The 23,234-nt window shown below is 35.6% G+C and overlaps 1 protein-coding gene across 11 annotated transcripts in view; it reads left to right on the plus strand.

Annotated features, from left to right (window-relative positions):
* The window catches only part of DLGAP1 (DLG associated protein 1), a 567,869-nt gene that overhangs the window by 374,455 nt on the left and 170,180 nt on the right, over positions 1–23,234 (plus strand). For all 11 annotated transcript variants that reach the window (XM_036905862.2, XM_057504061.1, XM_036905864.2 and 8 more), the window contains one exon: positions 12,912–13,089. In XM_036905862.2, the coding sequence (XP_036761757.2) occupies positions 12,912–13,089 (178 nt within the window). The remainder of the gene's footprint in view (positions 1–12,911; positions 13,090–23,234) is intronic.

Consider the following 23,234-nt stretch of genomic DNA (forward strand, 5'->3'; position numbering starts at 1 on the left):
ATAATGCTTCATAATTTTTATAGTAATCCGTGATATTGGTGTAATAACTAAATTAGACATTGTAGGTAAAACACATGTATAGGACCTTGTAATACTCACTATTTGGGATTTTGTTATGTTTGCCTCTTATCACATTTGCTGTGATATATTAATTGAAAAGAATGGCTGATGTATTGCATATATTGCATGGGAATAACAAGATTACACTTTATTTCAATCTAACAGGAACAAAAGGGTCAAAAATTGGAATGACTTAACAGAATTTCATATGAAGATCTAAAAGTTGTCCGAAGAGGACTTACCAAAACCTAAAAGCATGGTTATAGGCCAACCGTCCAAAGATTCTCAGGCCACAACTGACTATTTTCTACAGAACAGATGGTAATCTTTCTGTATTCCATGCTTGTCAGCCCACACTTGAAAGTCAGTTTCGTTCTGGGTGCTCTGTTGTCAAAGAGAAAGTAATAAATTGGTCCAACTTTACAGACAAGTCATCAAGGTAATAGCTTGGTAATCAACATAAGAGGGCAAGATAAAGGGGGTATGTCACCTGGAAAAGAGAAAGCGTAGCTAGGATGTGACAGCTGTGTTCAAAACAATGGAAGACTTGCACGGTAGAAATGTCTTCGTTGTGACCTTTTGGCTTGCTAGTGTTGAGTATAGACACAGAACATCGGATGATGGGAACTAGAAGAAAACCAACTTTAAAAGAATTATTTAAGAGTCTGTTTTTACTTCCTTTTTTTTCTTCCTAAAGTGAAATCAGAATACGAACCACTTCATGAAAAATCTATCAAAATACTTTCACATAGGCTTTAACTGCTCCAATTTGTGAATGTCAACTTATATCTGTGTAAGTACATCTGCTCTGCCCTGACACTTTTTAAATGGAAAGAAAGACTGTATTCAGCTAAAAGCAGCATTTAGGTCAATATTTCCACCCTCTCCTAAGAATTACCATTATGGGCTCTTTAGTAACAGTACATCTGAATTGTCATCATGTCTTTCTTAGTGATGACAGTATTTCCTTTCCTACCAGTTCATAAATGACACTAATGTCAACTGTCTTTCGGCAGTCTCTAACTGCTTATGGAATTATCTTTCTGGATGTTTTAATCATGGCAGTGCAATTTATTCTCAATGATACTGTATCAAGTTTTAACTATAGTACTCCTTTGCAATTACTAGAGCAGTAAAATTATACTTGAATTTATTACTAAACTTTCCACCAAATTAAAGAAATATCATTTTTTCAGTTTTCAGCCATAGCAATAATAGTCAGCCCCTGAAATACTACTATATTATTTAGTGTCCTTAAAACTTATCATAAATGATCAATAGAGTGTCTTTTCAGGAGAAAAAAGAGTGACAGTTCATTTTTATTATGTTGGTCCTCTAATTTGTTGGTAGCTTAATTGCTAAGAAATGAAATATAAAAGGTTGAGTACTTCTGTTTAAGAAAGATTCCTACTCCCGGGTATGTACTCAAAAGAACTGAAAGCAGGGAACTGAACAGATATTTGTACACTCATGTTCAAAGCACATTATTCACAAAAGCCAAAAGGTAGAAGCGACCCAAGTGTCTGCCCACAGATGAATGGATAAACAATGCATAATATCAGACAATTATTCAGCCTTAAAGGAAGGAAATGCCAGCATATGCTGCAACCCAGATGAACCTTGAAGACATTATGCTAGTGAAACAAGCCAAAGGCTGCATGATTTCCCTTATATGAGGCACCTAGAGTTGTCAAACTCACAGAGACAGAAGGAAGAATGGTAGTTGCCCAGGTTTAGTGGGAGAGGGGAATGAGAAGTTAGTGTTTGATGGGGACAGTTTCAGTTTGAGATGATTGAAAAATTCTGCAGACGGGCGCTGATGATCATTGCAGAATGATGTGAATGTACTTAATGCCAGAGCCGTGCCTTTAAAAATAGTTGAAATGGTGGATCTTATGTGTATTTTGCCACAATAAGGGATACTTATTACACAGTAAATTCTCTCAATTCTGTAAGGTGGGTATTGTTATCTGTAGATTAAAACAGAAGAAAACATGGCTTGCCCAGTGCCATGGAGCCAACCAAGACTCAAAGCCAAGTTCATCAAACTGCAGAGCCAAGCTCAGCAAAGCAAGCTCCCCACTGTGAAGCTACTTGAGTTAAAGGCAACAACCCCCCTCCTACCCCACAGCAAATCACATTTTTCTCTGGAGTATTTTAATTGATTTAGTGGTCAGTTTGATCTTGAGCAAACAAGAGTGAAGGTAATGGCAGGAATTATTTTGAAGGGATATGTAAGAATTGTTTTTATAAAACTGGTTACCCTGGAGGAGCAACAGAGAAGGAGCCCCACTACTCAACTTCACTTGTTCGGTTCTAGGTGGTAATTTGCCTAAGCATCTATGTACCGTGTCCTCACACAGACCCCCTGGGATGAAAAAAGCAGGCCAGGGCCCCCTAATTCCTGCATGGGGGTATTTGGACACTATTCTTTGTGTACCAAGTGCCGTGTCATCAGGCAGCCAGCAATAAATCTCTGCTGGGCACATTTAAAATATTAAGAAAGATTCTTTCCTTGCTGCTCCCAAAGAAAGAGATTCCCCTGGGCCTGACTATAGTCTGTATATCATGTTGATATATATAAAGACATCACCACCTTGCTTTCTGTCACCCATAAATGGAACTCTGCAGGACACTCCTCAGTACCCCCTCAGCCACTGCCAGTTCTCAGAACTGGAAGGTGGGCCTTCATCTCCCACCATGCCCTGATTCTCTTCAGACCCTCATCAAGGTCTTACTGGTTCTCAACAAAGTCGCAGGGGCCTTCAGACTCCACCACCTCTCCCCTCTCACACTTATTCAACAAATATTTAAGGAAGCCTAATATATGTCAGGCACAGTGCTGAGCTTTGAGAATATAGTGATAGATTCCCATGTATTCCCATGACCCCAACATGTGATTGCTGCCCTCAGGAGCCCAGTTTTATGGGGGAGACTGAGCAGCAGGCAATTACAGCACACTTCATTCCGTAGGTCTCTGAGAAGAGCAGGCTCAGCCCTGTATTCCCCAGCAGCCTGGGCATCCTCTGTCCCAGACACACCCTGCACCCTGTACCTCCAAGCCTTTGCTCTCACGCTTCCCTGGGTCTGGAATGCCTTGTCTGGCTCACGCTTACCTGTGACAGTCTTACCATTCAGGGCCTAACTCAAAGCCATCTTCTTTCCAAAGCTCTTCCTAACGCCTTCACTCCAGATGAGTCTTCTTTCCTTACCCTCTTCTTGCTGCTTTCTGGAATATCTATTCTAAGCTCAGCAGATTATCTTGAAGTTGATTCTGCATATGTGTCTCAAACAGGAGACTGAAGTTCTCAAAGGCAACAACCTGTGTCCTCCAAAACATCTAGCACAAGCATTAGGAATAGCTGGTATTTGCTTTGCATTGGTTAAATCTAACGTTGTGTAATCTAGAGGACCAGAGGAAAGAATGTTTGAATTTACAGCCTAAATATGATGATAAACATAGTTGGCATAGTGGAAGAATTGAATTTTATGTTGATAATTTTTATGAATGATAAATTTTTATAGGAAGCACACTCCTTCACTATGGACAAGGCTCATGTTAGAACTAAAATAGATTATTCCAGATTCTAGCATATGGCTTTGCACATAGTAAGCCTGTGGTTTTTTGATAGTCTCTCCAGATGAAGTCAGAAATCTCCACCCAAGTCAGTCTCTATTTTTCTACAGACTAAAATTGATGGAGTATATAAAAAGGTGCGACATCACATGAATCCCCGTTTATTCCCTCAACTACCTTTTACCCACCCTGAATCCTGGGCCTCTAAAAGCAAAGTCTACAGCACTTGAAAATTGCAATGTCTCCTAGAAATAATGTTGACATTCAGCCCCCATGGCAAACATTTATGGAGGAAGAACAAAGAATATAGAAGGGATCTATCAGTGTTTGTTCCTTCAAAATTTGTATCTTAAACTGTAGAAGTTGCTGGTGCCAAGGTGTGCTCTTCGGGTGGAGCTAATCAGTGCAATGGATCCCTTTATGAAGTTACAATTCTAAGAAGCAGAAGGAAAATTAATGTTTAGGGAACAACACGGTGTTGCAAAAAAATGTAAAGTTTGGAAAAAGGACTCTATGTGACTGGCAATGTGAGGATCTGGAGCAAAGGAAGGAAACTGAGGCAGGCATGTAAAACCCTGGAGAACTCTCTAAACATTAGTTGGCTAATCATAATCAATGCCAACAAGAAAATTACTAAGCTGAAGCCACCATCATTACAGCACCATAGAAATTTAGAGTGCTCTCATTTTACAGAAAAGAAAACTGAATCCCAAGGATTTCAAGTCATTCTTTCCAAGGTCATTCAAATATTCATGATAAACCCAAGACTTGCACCCAGTATCCATATTTCATTAGACAGTTTTTAATATATCAGGTTTTTACTGTGTAAAATTTATTTTATTTCTTTTAACTGCCTGTTTGCACAGGCTAGAAACTCTTGTATGGTATTGAAATGAAGTGGTAAGAACAATAACACTTATGGGGAAGGCCTTCAGTCTTCCACTGCTCAGGGTGAAATTACCTGTAGGTTTTTTGTAGATGACCTTTATCAAACTGAGAAATCTCTTGTCTTTCTTTTTTTTTTTAAATATCATTGATAAACATTCTTATATTGGTTTCAAATATACAACACAGTGGTTCAACAGTTACCCATGCTGTTAAATCCTCACCCCCTCCAGTATGGATACTATCAATGTAGTAAGGTGTTACAGAATCATTGACTAGATTCTCCATGCTGCACTACCATCCCCATGACCAACTTATATTGTGATTGTGAGTTATTGTGCCCCTTTATCCCCTTCACCCTCCTTCCCCCATGGGCCCCCAACTCTTTCCCCTTGGTAACCAATAGTCCCTTCTTAGTGTCTATGAGTCTACTGCTATTTTTTTCCCTTCTGTTTTTATACTCAACTAGTATGTGAAATCATATGGTATTTGTCTTTCCCCACCTGGCTTATTTCACTGAGTATAATACCATCTAGATGCATACATGTTGTGACAAATGGGATGATTTCTTTTCTTTTTATGCCTAAATACTATTTCATTGTGTATATGCACCACATCTTCTTTATCCAATCATCTACTGATGGACACTGAGGTTGCTTCCATATCTTGGCTATTGAAAATAGTGCAGCAGTAAACACAAGAGTGTTATGTCTTTGCAAATCAGGGATTTTGTTTTCTTCAGGTAGATTCCTAGAAGTGGAATTACTGGGTCAAATGGTATTTCTATTTTTAGTTTTTTGAGGAAACTCCATATTGCTTTCTACAATGGTTATACCAATTTACATTCCCACCAACAATGTAGGAGGGTTCCCAGAGAAATCTCTTCTATTTCAAGTGTATTCAGTCTTCATCATGAATGGCTGTTGTATTTTGTCAAATACCTTATCTACATCTATTGATGATCATGTCATGATCATCATGATCCTTATTCTATTAATGTAGCATCTTATATTAATCTATTTTCAGATGTCAAGCCAACCTTGCTTTCCTGAAATAAATCTGACTTCATAATAGTGTGTAATCCTTTTTGTATATTGCTGGATTCCACTTGCTCTTGTTTTGCTGAAGATGTTTTTGTCTATGCTAATGAGGGCCATTAGTCTGTAGTTTTCTCTCCTTCCAACATTTTTGTCTGGGTATTAGGGTTATATTAGACTCACAGGATGAGTTTATGTGTATTTCTTCCTTCCCTATTTTCTGGAAGAGGCTGTGGGGTATTAATATCATTTCTTCTTTAAGCATTTGCTTTAATTCAATAGTGAAAACATTTGTACATGAACTTTTCTCCATGGAAATATTTTTTTATTACAAATTCAATACCTTTACCTATGGTAGACCTATTCAAATTTTCTATTTCTTCTGAAATCTGTTTTGGTAATTTTGTTTTTCTAAAAATGTGTCCACTTCATCTAAGTTAATGAATTTAGTATTCTCTTATGATCCTTTTAATTTCTTACAAGATCAGTTATAATGTCTCCTTTTTCATTCCCAACTAGTCATCAGTTATCTGTTTCTTTTTTCTTTCCCTTGATTAATCTAGCTAAAGTGCTGGATTTTTTTTTATAAAAACAAATTTTGTGTTTTCTATTGTATTTATTTTCACTCTATTAGCTATTCCGTTTTTCATTCATCTTCCATTAGATTTCATTTTCTATTTTTTTTGTGATTCTTAATGGGAAAACTTAGGTCACTGATTTGAGATCATTTCTTTTTTCTAATATATTCATTTATACCTATTGATTTCCCTTTAACCACTATATTAGCTGTATCCCATAAATTTTGATATATTGGATTATCATCTTCATTCATTTCAAAATTCTTTCTAATTTCCCTTGTAACTTCTTTGAAACATGGGTTTTTAAAAATGTGTTGCTTAATTTCCAAATAGTTGTGCCAGTCCAAAATTTCCTTTTGTTATTGACTTCTAGTTTAGTTATCTTGTGACTAGAGTACCTACTATATATCATTTCAGTCCTTTAAACTTATTCAGACTTGGTCTATGGCCTAATATCTGGTCCATCTAGAGAATGTTGCATGTGTACTTAAAAAGAATGTGTATTTTGATTTTGTTCAGTAATGTATTTCATAGATGTCTGTGAGGTCTGGTTGACTGATAATGTTGCTCAAGTGTTTTATACCCTTGCTGATTTTTCTATATAATTGTGTTATCCATTATTGTGAGTGGAAAATTGAAGGCTCTACTGTTATTACTGAATTATGCATTTCTATATTCAGTTTTTGCTTCATGTATTTTGGGAATTCATTTTTAGATGCATATATGTTTATAATTTTAACATTTTTCTTAATGCATTCATTATAAAATATCCTTCATGTCTCTAGTAACATTTTTTTTGTTTTAATGTATATTTGGTCTGATATTAGTATATCCACTCCATTTCTCTTGATTTGCCATTCTTTCACATTTAACCTACTTGTGTTTTTGAAGCTAAAATATATCTTCTATAGACAGCACATAGAGTCTGTTTTTTAATCCAATCTGACAATCTGTCCCTTTTGATTAGAGTATTTAATCCATTTACTTAATGTAATTGTTTATATGGTAGGGTTTAGATTTGCCATTTTTCTATGTGTTTCCTATGTATTTCATGTCTTTTCTGCTCCTCTGTTCCTTCCTCTATTGTTGCCTCCTTTTGTGTTATATATAATTTTCTCCAGAATACTATTTAAGTCTCTTTCTTAGTTTTTTTAACTATATATTTTTTAATTATTTGTTTAGTTATCACTCGGGGAATTAAAATATGGATCTTAAAGTAAACTAATTCAGATTAATATTAATTTAATTCCAATAATGCATAGAAACTTTGCTCCAATATAGCTCCCTTCCTGCCCCACTCCTTTTTGCTATTATTGTTACACAAATTACATCTTTATAATTATAAAATTTTGAAATTATTGTTCATGAGTTTGTCATTTAAATTGATTATGTAAAGAAAAGTCTCAAAAATATGTTTGTACTTTCTTTTTTTGTATTTACCTATATGGTTATTTTTACAGTGCTCTTCTAATTTCCTTGTAGGATCTGAGTTGTTGTCTAGTATCCTTCTTTTTGATATTGAAGAACTTATTTCAGTATTTCTTAGAGAGGTCTGCTGGTGATTAGTTATCTCAGTATTAATCTGGAAATATCTTAACTTCTTCCTTTATAAAAGACAGTTTTGCTGGTTATATATAGACTCTTGGTTGAGCACCTTTTTCTTTCATTTCTTTGAATATTTCATCTCAGTGCCCTCTAGTTCCCATGGTTTATGATGAGACGTCAGCAAGTTAATTTTACTGATTATTCCTTGTATTTCTCTTTCTGCTTTAAAGATGTTCTGTCTATCTTTGACTTTGACACTTTGACAAGGATATGACTAAGTGTAGATTTCATTGAGTTTATAGTATTTGGAGATTTTAAGTTTCTTGGATATGTAGATTAAACTTTTTGTCAAATTTGAGAGTTTTTGACCATTATTTCTTCAACTACATTTTCTACCTCTCCTTTAGAATTCCAATTACATTTGTGTTTGATGGTGTCCCATAAGTTCTTTCAAGCTCTCTTCATTTTTATTCATTCTTTTTCCTTCTGTTCCTCAGAATGCATAATCTGGTAATGGCTGCAATTCTGTGACTATGCTAAAAACCATGGAATTGTACACTTTAAAATGGTGAATTTTATTGTGTATGAATTATATCACAATGAGGCTTTTAAAAACTCCTTTATAGGGTCTTTAACCATAAGTGAGAAAAGAAAATTTTGCAATTTAGAAAATTATTTCAGGTCTAGAGTGATAATCAACTGAATTTGTATGGTGATAAATGTTAACTACACTTCCTCTGGTGACCATTTAGTAATATATACAGATATCAAAGTCATTATGTTAAACACCAGAAACTAATATAATGTTATATGTCAATTTTTAAAAATTTTTAATAAAAAGATCAGCATATTTCAAGTATACAACACAGCATAATCAACTACAGTCACCATGCTGTATATTAGATCCCCAGAGTTTATTCATCTTATGAAGTTATATTTTTTTTAGTAATAGATTACAAAGTTAATCATTTTTCTGTTTGGGGCCACTGGTTTAAAATTTTCAATCTGAGTATTATTGCATTTTCTCTTCTTTGCAATGACAACCTTATTGATACGCTGGACCAAGCTTGTTTGTGTAGCTGCCTCACAACAACCTAAAGGTTCGTGTCTTTGGATGCACTTAAAGGGCATGATAATGAAGAAGGCTCCACCAGGCCAAAATTTCAGTTCAGTTTTGATAAGCCATGAAAGGTTAACTTAGCATAAATAATTTAGGGAGAAAAAGCAGGAAATGATGAATGTCATCTGAATAGGCCAACATGAGAACTAATATTTCTGAATGTACACACTCCCTTCCTTCTTAGCAAATCAACTTTCTCTTGAGGGGAAGATAAAGTAACCAATGCACTATTTTTTGTTCTCTATGTAATGAGCATTTCTGCATCAGGAGCACACGTACATACTGTACCCTTTATACTGATAGCTGTGGGCTCTGCTCTCTAAGAGAACAAGATGAAAGAGTTCATTTCCTTATATTTAGTGTGTTATTAAAGTATGTGTTGTTTTATCATGAATGACTCACCAAAGTAGAACTAGTCGATCCTTTCTGAATGATTTCTCACTTTGAAATTTGGTGACTATATCTTATTTCATAATAAGTGGCCAGGGTGAATGATTGTTGCAATGATGACTCATTTCCCCATCTCAGCCAACATTCATTTTTCAAAACACTGAACTTTCACTTCTGTCTTTGACTATATACTATTTATGAAAGAGGACCACTCCCATTGCTGCCCTGAAAACCATTTGGAATAGAAGCACCATTTATGTTGGCAATATCATTGCTCTGGATCAACTTGCAAAATAGTCAAAGAAATACAGTTGTCATCTAACTAACTCTCAGGTTCTAAGCAGAAGTGAAGTTTAAGTTATAAATGCTTCTAACTAAGGCTTTTTTTTCCTAGAAGAGATCTTAAAAGGAAAATAAATTCTTCAGTTTATTTGTTTGTTGGTTGGAATTTTTGGTATGGGCATTTATAAAGTGACCCATTGTGAGTCACTATAATGGCACATAGAACATGAAAATATTTGCTGGAGTTGGCAGAGCAAATATTTCATGTTTGACAGTTAGTTGAAGGATCCACAGGGAACATTTTTAAAACAATTAGTTTCTCTTTTGTAATAATTAAATGTAAAAGGTTTGCCTTGGATGTTTTAATTTGGTTCCTTTTTAAGTAGAGTTGCAAAAAGTGGCTGCTAACCAAATTCTCAGGTTTTAGCATTACTAAGTCTATCTTTTTTGCCTACTATATTTAAGTAATTCTATGCAAGCTTACAGAATGGGTACAGTCTTATACATTGCTAAGAGGACATTTGGAATGTGGAGAACATCTTTACTGTCTGCAGTCATGAACGTGGATGTACATGGATCTGATGTGAAAGTAGTATTTTTTATGTAATTACACTGTCCAATTTTTTTTGAGTTGTTTGCATTATTTTCTCATTCATTCTTAAGTTCAAGTTAAATATTATGGATATGAACTCTTTTTGTTATATTGTGCAGTGGTGCAAATATGTTCCCTACCCAATGACCATTTTTCTTAACTGTTTACAATCTTTTGTAGATCAAAAGTTTTAAATTTGTATGTAGTTATTTTGTCCATGTTTTTAAGGCTTTTTGGTTCACCATCATGCTTCTAAAGTCTTTCTCCACTGTTCCCTTTTGCATTTCTTTAGGTCTTCTTTATTGCTTTCCCTAAGGTTTAATCATTTTTTTCCATAAAATTCTGGTAATTTTTAAAAATTTTAAGTATAGAAATTAAGATTATAAAATACATTTATAGAACATACTAGACCACTTCAAACTTGTAAATATTTTTATCTTTAATCTTTTTAATGCCCATGGATAGTAAGAATTTATTTTTTCTGCAAATGGATGCACAACTCATTAAACAGTTGATCTCTTCCCCACTTATTAGAATAGCCATCTTTGCAATATACTAAATTCAAATACATAGTTCTGTTCCTGGAGTCTCCATATCCCACTGATTTGTCTATTCCATCACTAACACTACACTGTCTTCATCTTTGTAGCTATAAAGTATATTTGAGATCTGATAAGATATTTATCTCCTTTTAAATTTATTTTTATATTCTGGCTGCTCATAGACCCCTTCCTCTTCCTCATCTTCCAAATTTAATTTTTATGTGGATTCTCAAACCTATCTGCTCTTCTCAAGTTCTACCAGTAGTTAACTCAGTTCTAGCATTTGTTTAAATTATTGCAATATTACAACCAACTTGACTAGTTTTCCTTCTCTAGTTTTGTCCATTATAATCTATTGTTTAATCCCTTCATAAGAAAATCTGATTATTTCGTCTTCATATAATTTTTAAAACAGCTTTATTGAGATATAATGCACATACCATATAATGTACCAATTTAAAGTATACAAGTCAATGCTTTTTAGTGTATTCACAGAATTGTGCAACCATCACCACAATCAATTTCAGAACATTTTCATCACCCCAGAAAGAAAGTCCATACTTTTTAGATATTACCCCCAAATCCTGCCACCTTCCTCCTCTACTGCACTTCCATCCCCACCACCGAGTTCTAGGCAACCATTAATCTACTTTCTGTCTTTGAAGATTTGTCTGTTCTGGACATTTCATATAAGTGGAATCATACATTCTGTGGTTGCTTGTAACTGACTTCTTTCACTTACCATGGTGTTTTCAAAGTTCATCCATGTGGTGGCATGTATCAGTACTTCATTCTTTTTTATAGCCAAATAACATTCCACTGTATGGACAGACCACATTTTACTTACCCATTCATCAGTTGATAGACATATGAGTTGTCTCTACCGTTTGGCTATTATGAATAACACTGCTATGAACCTCATATCAACTTTAAAAAGAATTTGTTAATTCCAATAAAAAATTACTTGGGAATTTTCATTGTAATTGCATGATATTTAAAGATTAAATTACAGAAAATTTTATTTTTTTACGGTATTGAGTATTGCTACCCAGGAAAATTGTGTTCTTTTACATTTATTTAGGCATTGTTTATTGACTTCCATAAAGTTTTATAATTTTCTTTATAAATTTCTGTTGCATTTCTTTTTTGTAATTTCTGCTCATTTTATAATGTTTTGACATTTTGAATGGTACTAAATTAAGATTTATATTTGGTTGTGACAGAATATGGGAAAGCTATTAATTTATGTCTTTTTACCCTGTATCTAGCTATCTTAGTTCTAATAGTTTTTCAGTTTTCTTTTATCTTCCAAATAATTACATAATCTCTAAATACTCAAAGTTTATCACTTCCTTCACAATATTTTTTTTTCTAATTTCACTGGCTGTGATGTTCAGGATAATGGTAAATAGGGTTAAATAATGATAAATAATGACAGCTATATTGGGCATATACCTTTCTTTTTATCAACTTTAATTTCTAATTGTAAACAATGTATAGCAAAAATAAAAGAAATTGAAATAATAAAAGGAAAATCATCCTGAATCCCATGTGAAAACAAACTTTAAAAATTTGCCTGTGTCTAGGAAGGGAGGAAGGATATCTTCCAGATTGATATGGTTTTTTTGGGGTGTGGAATTCTGGAGCAGGAATGAGGTACAGAAGGAAGGAGATACACTTTCTCCTTTATGCACTTTCTTATCACTTTACCTTTTACAATGAGAATTTTCTACTATTATAATTTTAAAATGCATGTTGGAAAAAATCCAAAGGGTACAAAAGATTTGGAGATGTGTGTATTGTTAATGGCTAAAATTTAAGTTTTGTTCACTAAGTTCAATTTCTACTAAACAACATAGTCAAGATTAGTTACATGATAGGTACATAGATGACAAACAAATAGATGATAGAAAAAGATTGACAGAGAAAAAGAGATATTGATATCATTACAGTTATATACCTACTTGTCATTGCTAGAAAGTCCAAAAACAAAAAGATAGCCACAGAAAAGAAGTGGGTACCTAGGAAAAGCTTACAGCTACACTGGACACAATTCCACAGCTATGCTCTCCCTCCCCAAAATGCGGAAATTGTTCCATGGGCTGAAGAGAATTTTAATTGCTCTCTCTTGTCATCACGTTTTTCCTTCTGAGACACCATGGGGGTGTTTAGCAATCAGGAGGGCTCCTGTATTATTCACACCAATGTTTTGGGTGCCACATCAGTAAGGGTACTGCCACATCTTATTACTGCTTACATTTTGGAATATGACTAAAGGCACCCCTTCTGATGTTCTCTTCCAGGATTTCCAATGAACACTCCCCCAAACTCCAAATCCGGAGTCACAGTTACCTGAGGGCAGTCAGTGAAGTCTCCATTAACCGAAGCCTGGACAGCCTTGACCCTGCAGGCCTGCTCACATCACCAAAGTTCCGCTCCAGGAATGAGAGCTACATGCGAGCTATGAGCACCATCAGCCAGGTAAGCACCATGGTCACAGACCATTAACTTCACAAGGGTTAGTGGAAACAGCATGAAAAATAAGGAAGTAGGCACTTGCCAAGTAGCCACTGATGGATCAGGTAGGAGGTCCAGTCTAAGTGCTACATGTGTTCAGCTACAGCAAACACCTGGTATCAACCATCTACCAGCAGGAGAAGGGTCCTCTGTAGATGGATAAAGCACATTGGCGGAGTCTCTGGAGAAACACTAGAAGTCAGTAGGCACAGGCAGATTTATTATTAAGGAGCTGATGGATGAAACTTCAGTTGTAAAGATGCTTAAAGGAGAGAAAGACAGGGTAGACATCACTGGCACAACCAAAGTAGTGTCTAATCTTGAAAGTACAAATATTAAGCAGGTCATCAAGCCAGGGACCCAGGCACTGGAAGCAAAATACAACCTATTTACCTCAACTGGGTCCTAGTTTAGTGAATAGTGTGCTTTAGTAATGAAACAGAAGCCCACTTCTATGACCTGGTCTGCAGGATGGGGGATGAAGATGCAATTAGTTAATTTAATGCTGTATCCAAAATATTCAGCTAAAGCTCCTCCAGTCTTTCCTATCAAAGTCTCAGAGAGTGTGGGAGAGAGCTGGGCTGCCTGTGATCAGGGGCAGAGAGAATCTGGGACTCTTGGAGGGCCTGAACTTGCAGATTTCAGGGGCCACTAGAGGAGCAGAAGGTGCCTTGGGGGCTACCTCTGCCTCAGGGGAGGACTAAAAGAAGTGTATTTTTTGATATGATATTTAGGGATTCTGAATTTAAGTTTCAAACACAATTTTGAAAATAAGTACCAAACTATTAATTCAGCTAATTTTTATTAAGCAACAGATTACACAGGTTATTTAATGATAACTAATACATAATCCCTGCCACCAAACACTTACAGTCTAATGGAGAAAAACATGGAAGTGCTATCACAGACACTATTTACTTGAACACCACAAAAACATTCTGAAGTAGGCAGGGCAAGAATTAACAATGAGAGCCACCTTTACTGGACCAAATATTGTGCTACCTGCTTTATATTTTCATATTAGTTTATAAAGCACCCTGTAAGACATGTAACTAGCCAGATGTTAAATGGGACTTTCTTTGTGGTCACAAAATTGCAAACACAAACCTAAGGAGAAAAAAGTATTAAGTATCCAGTATTCTAATGAGAGCTTCTAGGCATGGGCTTTAGGATATGCATTTTAACAAATTTCCAAGTGATTCTAATAAGGTATTATTTGACCTGAACTTTTAAAAATGCTAGCCCAAAGCATATTCAAGGGATAGTGAATGTCTAGGTTGGTTGAGGCCCAGAATACTTGCGGAGGGAGCAGTGGGAAATCTGTCCTGAATTTTGTCCTGGAGACATTCTGTGTGCATGGCCTTGCATGCCAGGCCCAGGAGATGGGACTCTATTCACTAGGAATGGGATTGACTAAACATTAATTGAAACTTCAGCTTTTAAGCAGGCAAGAGATATGATCAGAAATTTGATGTAGGATAATTTAATCTGGCAAAAAAAAATGTAGGAAGGATTGGAGAGGATAAGAGATTAGAAGCAGAAAAGCTAGTTTGGAAGACATTGTGATCATTAAGGTGAGAATTAATGAGACTGATGTTGCTGCTAATGGTGATGGTAGTGGTGGTGATTTTGGTAATAATGGTGCTGGTGGTGAGGAGGGTGAGGGTGGTGTTGGTTAGCATGGTAGTGGTAGTGCTGTAGGCTGAACACTGAAGCTGACTGGCAGGCTTAAGCACCTCTGATTGGTCAGAAGGAGGCCTTGAAATAAGGCCACTGCTCTACTTTGTCCCAACCATCAAAATAGAGCTCCACATTTTATAACATATATAATCGTTGAATCACTTTGTGGTACACCTGAAGCCAATACAAAATTTTATATCAACTATATATCAATCTTTTAAATCACCAAAAAAAAAAACATGGAGCTCCCTGCTCTACCTGGATTCTTGAAGAGCAAAGGCAGGGACCTCAGCAAGGCTCCAAGAGGAGGGCAGGATGAGTGGGAGTCAAGGAAAACTGGCAGGTGGGATTCCAGTATTTGCTCACTGAACATTTCCTTACTTTAAAGAAATCTAAGAGCATGCATACCTCTCTGTGCTAGCTAGTGCTTTCCAAGGAAGCTCACTGTCCCTAGGCTCAGGGCAATAGTTGATGAAATTTGGGCTTGTTTCATCCTTACTTTTTCACAATAAACAATATAATATTTAAATTATTAATATTCTTTAGGCTTATCTTTATTCTGGACAGCCTCATGTACACATAACCTGGAATTGTAAAGTCTCTAAGTCCAGCTGTCGTACATGCAGAATACATCAGTAGGTTTAAAAATCTTTGCTGGAAAATGTTTATACACATTCACTGCTTTCATAATTTTACATGTTTAAGATAGGAAACCATGTCACTTCCTCCATCAGGATATTGTGTCTACACAGCTGTCTGCTTTTGGTTCCAGTGCCACAGATCTGACCTTCCTTGAAATAATATCACGTCCTAGCGACCATTTAGTAAGATATCAACAAATCCCTGAAGAGGTGGCACGTAGGCCTTGATGCCAGGGCAGGTCAAGCTCTGCAGTTCAGTGGTGTAATCATTTGTCTTAAGTAAAATACAGAAAGAATAGCCATCCTAAATGGATTCCTAATGATATATCATTTTTCTAGTTCCATGTTCAATTTTCGTGTAACACGGTATCTTTAAGGATAATTTCAAGCTTTCTACTGCAGTACCACTTTGTCATTATTGAAAGGGGAAGAGTTTCTTTTTCAAAGCAATGCTACCACATATACGCTAGACTTATCAAAAGTGGTTAGTTTTGTGATGTTGGAGATACTCTCTCTTATAGATTATTAGTAGCAGCTCTAATAGTATGGAATTTAAGTGCATTATATCCTATTCCCTTTTCAAACTTGATATATTATTCATCAAAGGCTCCTAGAAAGATCAAAGTAAAATGTAAGCCAAGAAATTGGTCTAACTAAATAACTAAATTGTTTGTTTCTGCAATTTATACCTTATAGAAGTAAAATATACCTAAAAACAGATTTTGTCTCTATCATGCTTTGCTTTGCATGACAGAGAAATGTTTTTATTCATGTGTTTTTTCCCTTTCTATATTTTTACTGTAGATACATCTAATAAAAATGGGGGCTTTTTAAAGTTAAACTTTAGAAGAAAGAAATTTAGAAAGTCATTTTTTAAAATATTTGATATAACTGTCATTTCCAAATTAGTTTAATTTTCGTATTAATTTATTTCAAGTCCAAATCTTAAATTTCTTCATCTGGAATGGTAGACACCCACATATTTTGTCGGGCAATAGATTGGGTTTCTACATCACTTTTTAAAAGTGAATGTAATAGGTGGTTACTATACTCAATGGTAATACCAGCAGTTTAGCCATGACTTTTGACATAGACTATCCCTTCACTGCATATATGCGAAGAACTGAAAACACAGATGAAGTAAGTGTCTATGAGTACAAAGCTAGTCAGTGACAGAAGCTAGTAAAAACAAGTTTCTTAACTCCTAACTGGTTAGTTTCTTCAATGCCTGCAGGTATTGGTGTATTGGTGGCAATAAATTGTTAATAGTAGTAGTAATAATAGAAATTATAACAATGGAATAGTTACCATATATTTCTTATCTGCTACAAGCTAGAAGCTGTGCATTTTCTCATTAATTTCATATCAACTATAAGAAAGATCATTTTTTAATTTATGAAACTCAGTCTTAGAGAATTGGAATACTTTGTCTCCTTCTTCCCCTACATTGTCTCACAAATTAATATCCACTATTTATGAAGTACCTACCATGTGTCTAGAAACCTAATATGCATTTGTTTAGGTTATTTTATTTTTATCCTTAAAGCATCCCAATAATAATCCCTAGGTATTACTATACCCACTTTACAGATAAAGAAAGTGAAGCTCAGAGAATTCAAGCAAATTGCCCAAGATATAGTAGAAAGAGCATTATACTCCTTCCCCTATAAAAAAAATAAATCCAAATGAATTTAAAATCTAAGCAATAACACAAAATGACAAAAAATTTAAATGAGGAGAATATGTGGTGAGATTATAACTTTTAATGAAATGAGGGTCCCAGAAAGCATAAGTAGAAGACTGACAACTGTTCTAACTAAAAATTAAATATTTCTGTGCAACAAAAGATACCATAAAGTCAAAATACAGTTGATATGGGGAATATTAGGAAAAAATGGTCATATACACTAATAGGCTGGTAAAGACAAAATGAAATAGCAAAATATCATTTTGACCTATCAGAGTGGCAAACACTAATACCCAACTCTGATACCACTGAGAAGTGAGCTCTGACTTACTTGCTGTTTGGAGTGAATTGCTGCAATTGGTTTAGAGAGTAAGTTGATAAAATCTACAGAGGTAAAACATATCTTTTTGGAGCTCTGTAATACAGAACTAGAAGCACCAGTATGTAAAGAGAAATGCACAAGGATGTTGTTCATAGGATGGTCTCCAAGGACATACCTGACTCATTATCCACAAAGGAGTGGTCGAATAGATTATGGTATGACCATACTTGCAATATTATGGTGGTACTGCAATGTCTGAACCTCCCTGAGTCTCTATACAATAGACAGGCAATTACATAGAAAACCCAAAAGCTAATGAACAACATTTACAAGAAAATGAAGTGACAAGATACCCCATGAACCCAAAATACAAGTGGATGAGAACAAATCCCTAGTGGCCATTAGCCTGTGTTGTATTCACACCTGTGTAGGAGAAATGGAGCAAAACAACTTTCCTGATGGACTTGAGCACAGCAGAACAAAGCAAGCAGCAGGTATTCATGGGAAAGCTCAGGCACCTATTTGGGGACAGCACCTGAAACTAGGAAGGATTTGCCTCTCTAATCACAGGTAAATTCAGGGAACTGCAGTAATGTCAGAAGATGCTGGAGCAATCTGAGCCTGTGTGTCCACGGAAAACCAACCAACCAGCATTTTCTTCCAGAACAAGAACCAGTACTAAGATGATACAGTTGGGGGTGGAATCAAATACGACCAACATAGAGTCAATAGCAAAGAAGAGAAAAGGTCCCGGTAAAAGTTTGGGGGCAGGAGCAAAAGCAGCAGGAAATCTCAGAAAGCAACATTATGCTGAAACAATAGAAGAGGAAGCCTTGTGAATTTAGGGGGGAAATTCTGAATGTATCACCCTCTCAAGGTCAGAAAATTTAATTTTACAGAAGAATGGGAACAAAAAGTACCCATTTTAAGTCTTATTTAAAGTCACTATAGGAAGAAAGAGAATACGGAGCAGAATAACATTCCCACAGAAAATGAAAACATACCATAAAGACATAGCCACAAAATAGGTCACTATTTCAAAATGAGCTAAAGGACATTAAGAAAATTACATAAAGACATAAAAGAAAAAGATATATCTGAATTTCAAAAACTTGAAAGTAATGTCATAACAGGAAAGAATTAGAAGAAAAAAATCATCGCATAAGAAATGAAGATTAGACTAGAAGAAATACAGGAGCAAACGAATGAGACCTTTCACACACTACAAAAAAAAGTAGAATTTAAACAGAAGGGACTTTTTAAAATCAAAAAGAAATGAAGAGGTAAAAAAGATTTGAGAGAAATCGATAAATACTAAAGATAGGCAAAGACTGAATCTACAGATAATAGACGTCTCTGAAAAAAATCAAAGCAAAGGACCAGAACAAATAATTTTTCAAAATATAGTTAAGGAAAACTTTCATGAAATAAAAAGATGTTTCAAAATTACATACTGAAAGAACACACAGTATAACTGAGAAACTGAACCAAAATACTAAGCAAGACATAGGACTTTGGAGAATTAATTAAAAAAAAAAAAAATTTGGACTCAAAAAAAAGAGCACATGACTTAAAAGAGAACAAAAGTTAAAATTATCATCAGACTCTTTAACAACAACAGTTTATGCCAAAAGAAAATAGAGTAACATATTATACTCTAAGGGGAAAAATGTAAACCAAAGGTCGTATATCCAGCAAAACTGACCTACAAGAATTGAAGGAAGAGCGAATGATTATAAGCATGGATGAATGCAGGGAATGTTGTTTCCATGAGGCCATCATGAGGAATACACTAGACAATGAGCTAGACTGATTCCAAATGACCAGATACAAGAACTAGTGAATAGACGTATGAGTTTATTTCTGGATTCTTGATTCTGTTCCATTGGTCTGGAATATGACAGTGCCAAACTGTTTTGATTCTTGCAGCTTTGTAGTAAGTTTTGAAATAAGGAATTGCGAGTCCTCCAGCTTTGTTCTGTATCAGTATTGTTTTGGAAATTATGATGTATCAGAGTAATTTTCATTGTGTTTCTTGTTTGTAATTCTTTGAGTTCATTGGATTCCAAAATCTGACTAGTAGGAGCTCCAGAAAGAAAAAAAATGAGAAGGAAGGAAATTACTAATGAAATAAGTCAAGAGGTGGCCCCAGAACTAAAAGACATGATTTTACAGATTGAGAGGGCCCACCAAGTACCTAGCACAATGGATGGAGCACAGGGATGTCATGGTGAAATGTTAAATCATTCGGGATAGGAAAATCCTAAAATGCTCCCAGAAGTGGGTGAGGAAAACCAGCGCACATGGAAAGGCTCAGGAATGAGAATGTCATCACCTTCTCAATCTGTCATACAGGGGACTAACAGATAAGGAACAAAGCCTGAAAACATTCTGAAAGAAGAAAGGATGTAGGCTAGAATCCTAAATGCAAGCACACTCTCCCCTAACAGTGGAAGTAGGATACAGGCATTGCTATTGATGAAAGGTGGCCGCCTTGCCAAGAAAGCCCTGGAAGGTGTGCTCTACAAAAATGAGGGAATAAAAAAACAACCACATGCTAGATAATGAAGGGCACCCCCAAATGATGGGAAAGGGGAACCCAGGATAGCAGTGGGTTTGGCAGCCACAGAGGGCAATGGAAGGAAGGACAGCTCCAAAAGTGATGCTTCAAGGACAGGAAGGAAACCGGAAGTAATCAGGGGTCTATGAAGGTATCCAGAGACTCACTAAGCAAATTTTGTGGAATATGGATGCAAATACCTTAAGATCCAGCTGGGAGAATTAAAGGTGGTTGTCTCTGGAAAGGGAGAATATGGAGTGGGCAGGGTTGTTCAGGGTTCTTCTCTGGTTCTTTATAAGCCATCTAGAACTATTTGACCTGCATTTGTGTATAAGTTTGATAAAGAATAACCTTTTTATATGAAAAAAGTAGTGAAATATTTAATATGTAGTTATCTGTAAAACTAAGACTAAATGAGGAACAAAGCTGTAGAGAGCACACAGGTTATGTGTTCTCACAATGTAAATACAGCACAAGTATTTTAAGTGAGGAACAAATGGATAGAACAGAAGCAAAAAGTAGAAATGTTATCTCTGTTCAGTAATGATATGGACATGACAGAATTAGTGTGCTATTCTGAGACTGTTGTGCATAAACTGTGGAAGAAAAAAATGAATAATTATAGAATATCTCAATCTTATCATCTACTCTGAGAACCAGGAATTTTAGTATGGAATAGATATATAAGTAAAAAAGATATAAATAAATGCAATATAGAAGAGGTTACATTAAAACTCTGCTGTCTGAATTGGAATTGGACATATTCATAACCTAGTCCCACCCACTGAACAATGAACAACCCAGTAATGATGACAGTGAAGCTTCCTGGTGCTCAGAGTGTATTTGTGTAATATTACCTCCCACTAAAAAAAAAGAAAATACTGATTCCAAGACTGGGCAGAAAAAGTGTAAGATGAATGTGAAATACCTTGGCATACAAGATTTCAGAAGCTATCAAAGACTACTTGTTTCCCATCAGAAGGACTCAGGAGCCAGCCTAAGGAGTTCCTACTGACCAAAGATGAGACAAATTTGAGTTCACTAAAAGAATCACTGAAGTAAATTTAAAGCCATCAAATACTTTTTAAATCTATGAGTTCATTTTATATTTTTAAAAATTAACTGACCACCTTTAGTAGATGTGTTTTCCACACAGAAGCAGTAACTCCTTTCATGTTCCTGGACCCAATTCCAGGATGTGTGTGGCAGGGGGACCTTCCCACACTCCATCCTGCAAGACTGCCCTCCACGCCTAATTCCAGATGCCAGCCACAAGCCCCAGACTATTACCTGTGCTTCTGACCAACCAGCTACAGGTTAGAGGTTCCAGTGACCTCCCCCTTAGCTTCAGTGAATCTACTGGAGCAGCTCACAGAACTCAGGAAAACACTTAACATTTAGCAGTTTAATGTAGCATACTCTGAAGGTTACAAGTTAACAGCCCGATGAGGAAATACATAGATAGGGAAAGGTCCCAAATAAAGGAGCTCCTATCCTTGTGGAGCTTGGGGCCTGGCTCAGTGGCACGTGGAAGCATTCCAGTTCCCCAAGCATGGAAGCTCTTTCCAACAGAGAAGCAGAATTGGAAAGGAGAGATACACTTTTCTCATGGGTTTTTGTGAGGACTTCATTGCATAGTCCTGATTGACTAAATCATTGGCCATTGGCTGAATCAACCTTCGGCCCTGCCCTTGGGTGGGTCCAAAGTCTCTCATTAATATTTCAAGACACTCATTTCACCTTTAAGGCTCTGAAGTGTTTTCAGGAAGTGTGGATGAAGACCAAATATACCTGGGAAATATATGTTTCTTATAACTCATTATATTGCAGTAGATAAGAGGGAACAAATTTGTTATCTTGAAAATTAGGGGGAAAAAGGAAAAAATTTTTAAATCATTCTGCTATTCCTATATGAATTAAGCCATGAGTAACCAAATAATATGAAAGGAAGCATTTCCTTGTAAAAATTTTACAACTAATAACTGTAAAGTAATCATGGAATTAGAATATCACCCTTTTGGCACCCCTAATAAATGAATGAATCTAGGCACTGAGCACAAATTACTCCTAACAACAGAAAGAGAAAGACCACCAGACTCGATGGTTCCTGATGAAAGAACACATGACCTCTAGTCTTGCTAAAGGATGTGAACCCGAGTCTTACTCCCTGATTCAGCTTACAATCTTCAGGAAACCCAAAAGACAGAGGAATAGGCTAAATCCCACCTTAACTATGAAATCAGCAAATTCAACTGTGGGAATCTTTACAGATCAAATGACCAAGTTGTGTCAATAAATGTAATTTTTTTTAATAAATGTAATTTTAAAAGTGGTTGGAGGGACAGAGATCTATATGTTAAAAACGAATTTAAAATACCCATTAAAATGGGTAAGGCTAAACTATAGGATCCAGGAATACACACTTGGGTGAATCTGTTTTGGGTGAAAATGCACTTTTGGGGTGAAAACCCACATGAATTTTCACTCGGGTGAAAAAAACAAAGAAATGATTGAAATAAAACTCTGTAGTAGTTACTTTTGGAGGGAGGGTGGGGTTTGTGGTTAGGAGGGGCTTCTGAGGTGCCTGGGAAAGTTCTGTTTCTTGACCTGGGGAGTGGCTGCAAAGGTGTTTGCCTTATTATAATTCCTTAAGCTACACATTTATTTTGTGTGGTTTTCTGTAGAAGGAAAATCTTATTAAGATATAAGTTTAATATAGAAAAATAGGGGAAGGGACAGAGGTACCCTCTAGAAAGATAGTCATCCAACTTTAATAGTTGTTGCCTTGACTGGTATAGCTATTTTACCATTTCTTTACAATGTTCACATGTCAATTAAAAAGGAAAAAATCTAATAAATGATACATATATGTGTATATATGTATATATATATATATGTATACAATACATAGTTTGTTTTACTTGTTGCTTTGAAATCATTTCAAACTTACCAAAGAGTTGCATGTGAAATATGAAACACTGTATGTCCTTGACCCAGATTTGTATTTGGTGATTAAGATTTTGGTTCATTCGTTCACTCTCTCTCTCTATTTGATAATTGGTTACAAATATCATGTCTCTTTGCCTTAAAATGCATCTCCAAGTATTTCCTACAAAACAAGGAAATACATAATACATGCTTTTTAAATATGCACATATATATAATTATTACCCTCCAAAAGCTACAGGACTTTATATCAAATTAAATATGTGAAGATAC

Source organism: Manis pentadactyla, chromosome 6 (genome assembly GCF_030020395.1).
Source record: "Manis pentadactyla isolate mManPen7 chromosome 6, mManPen7.hap1, whole genome shotgun sequence".
Lineage (NCBI taxonomy): Eukaryota > Metazoa > Chordata > Mammalia > Pholidota > Manidae > Manis > Manis pentadactyla.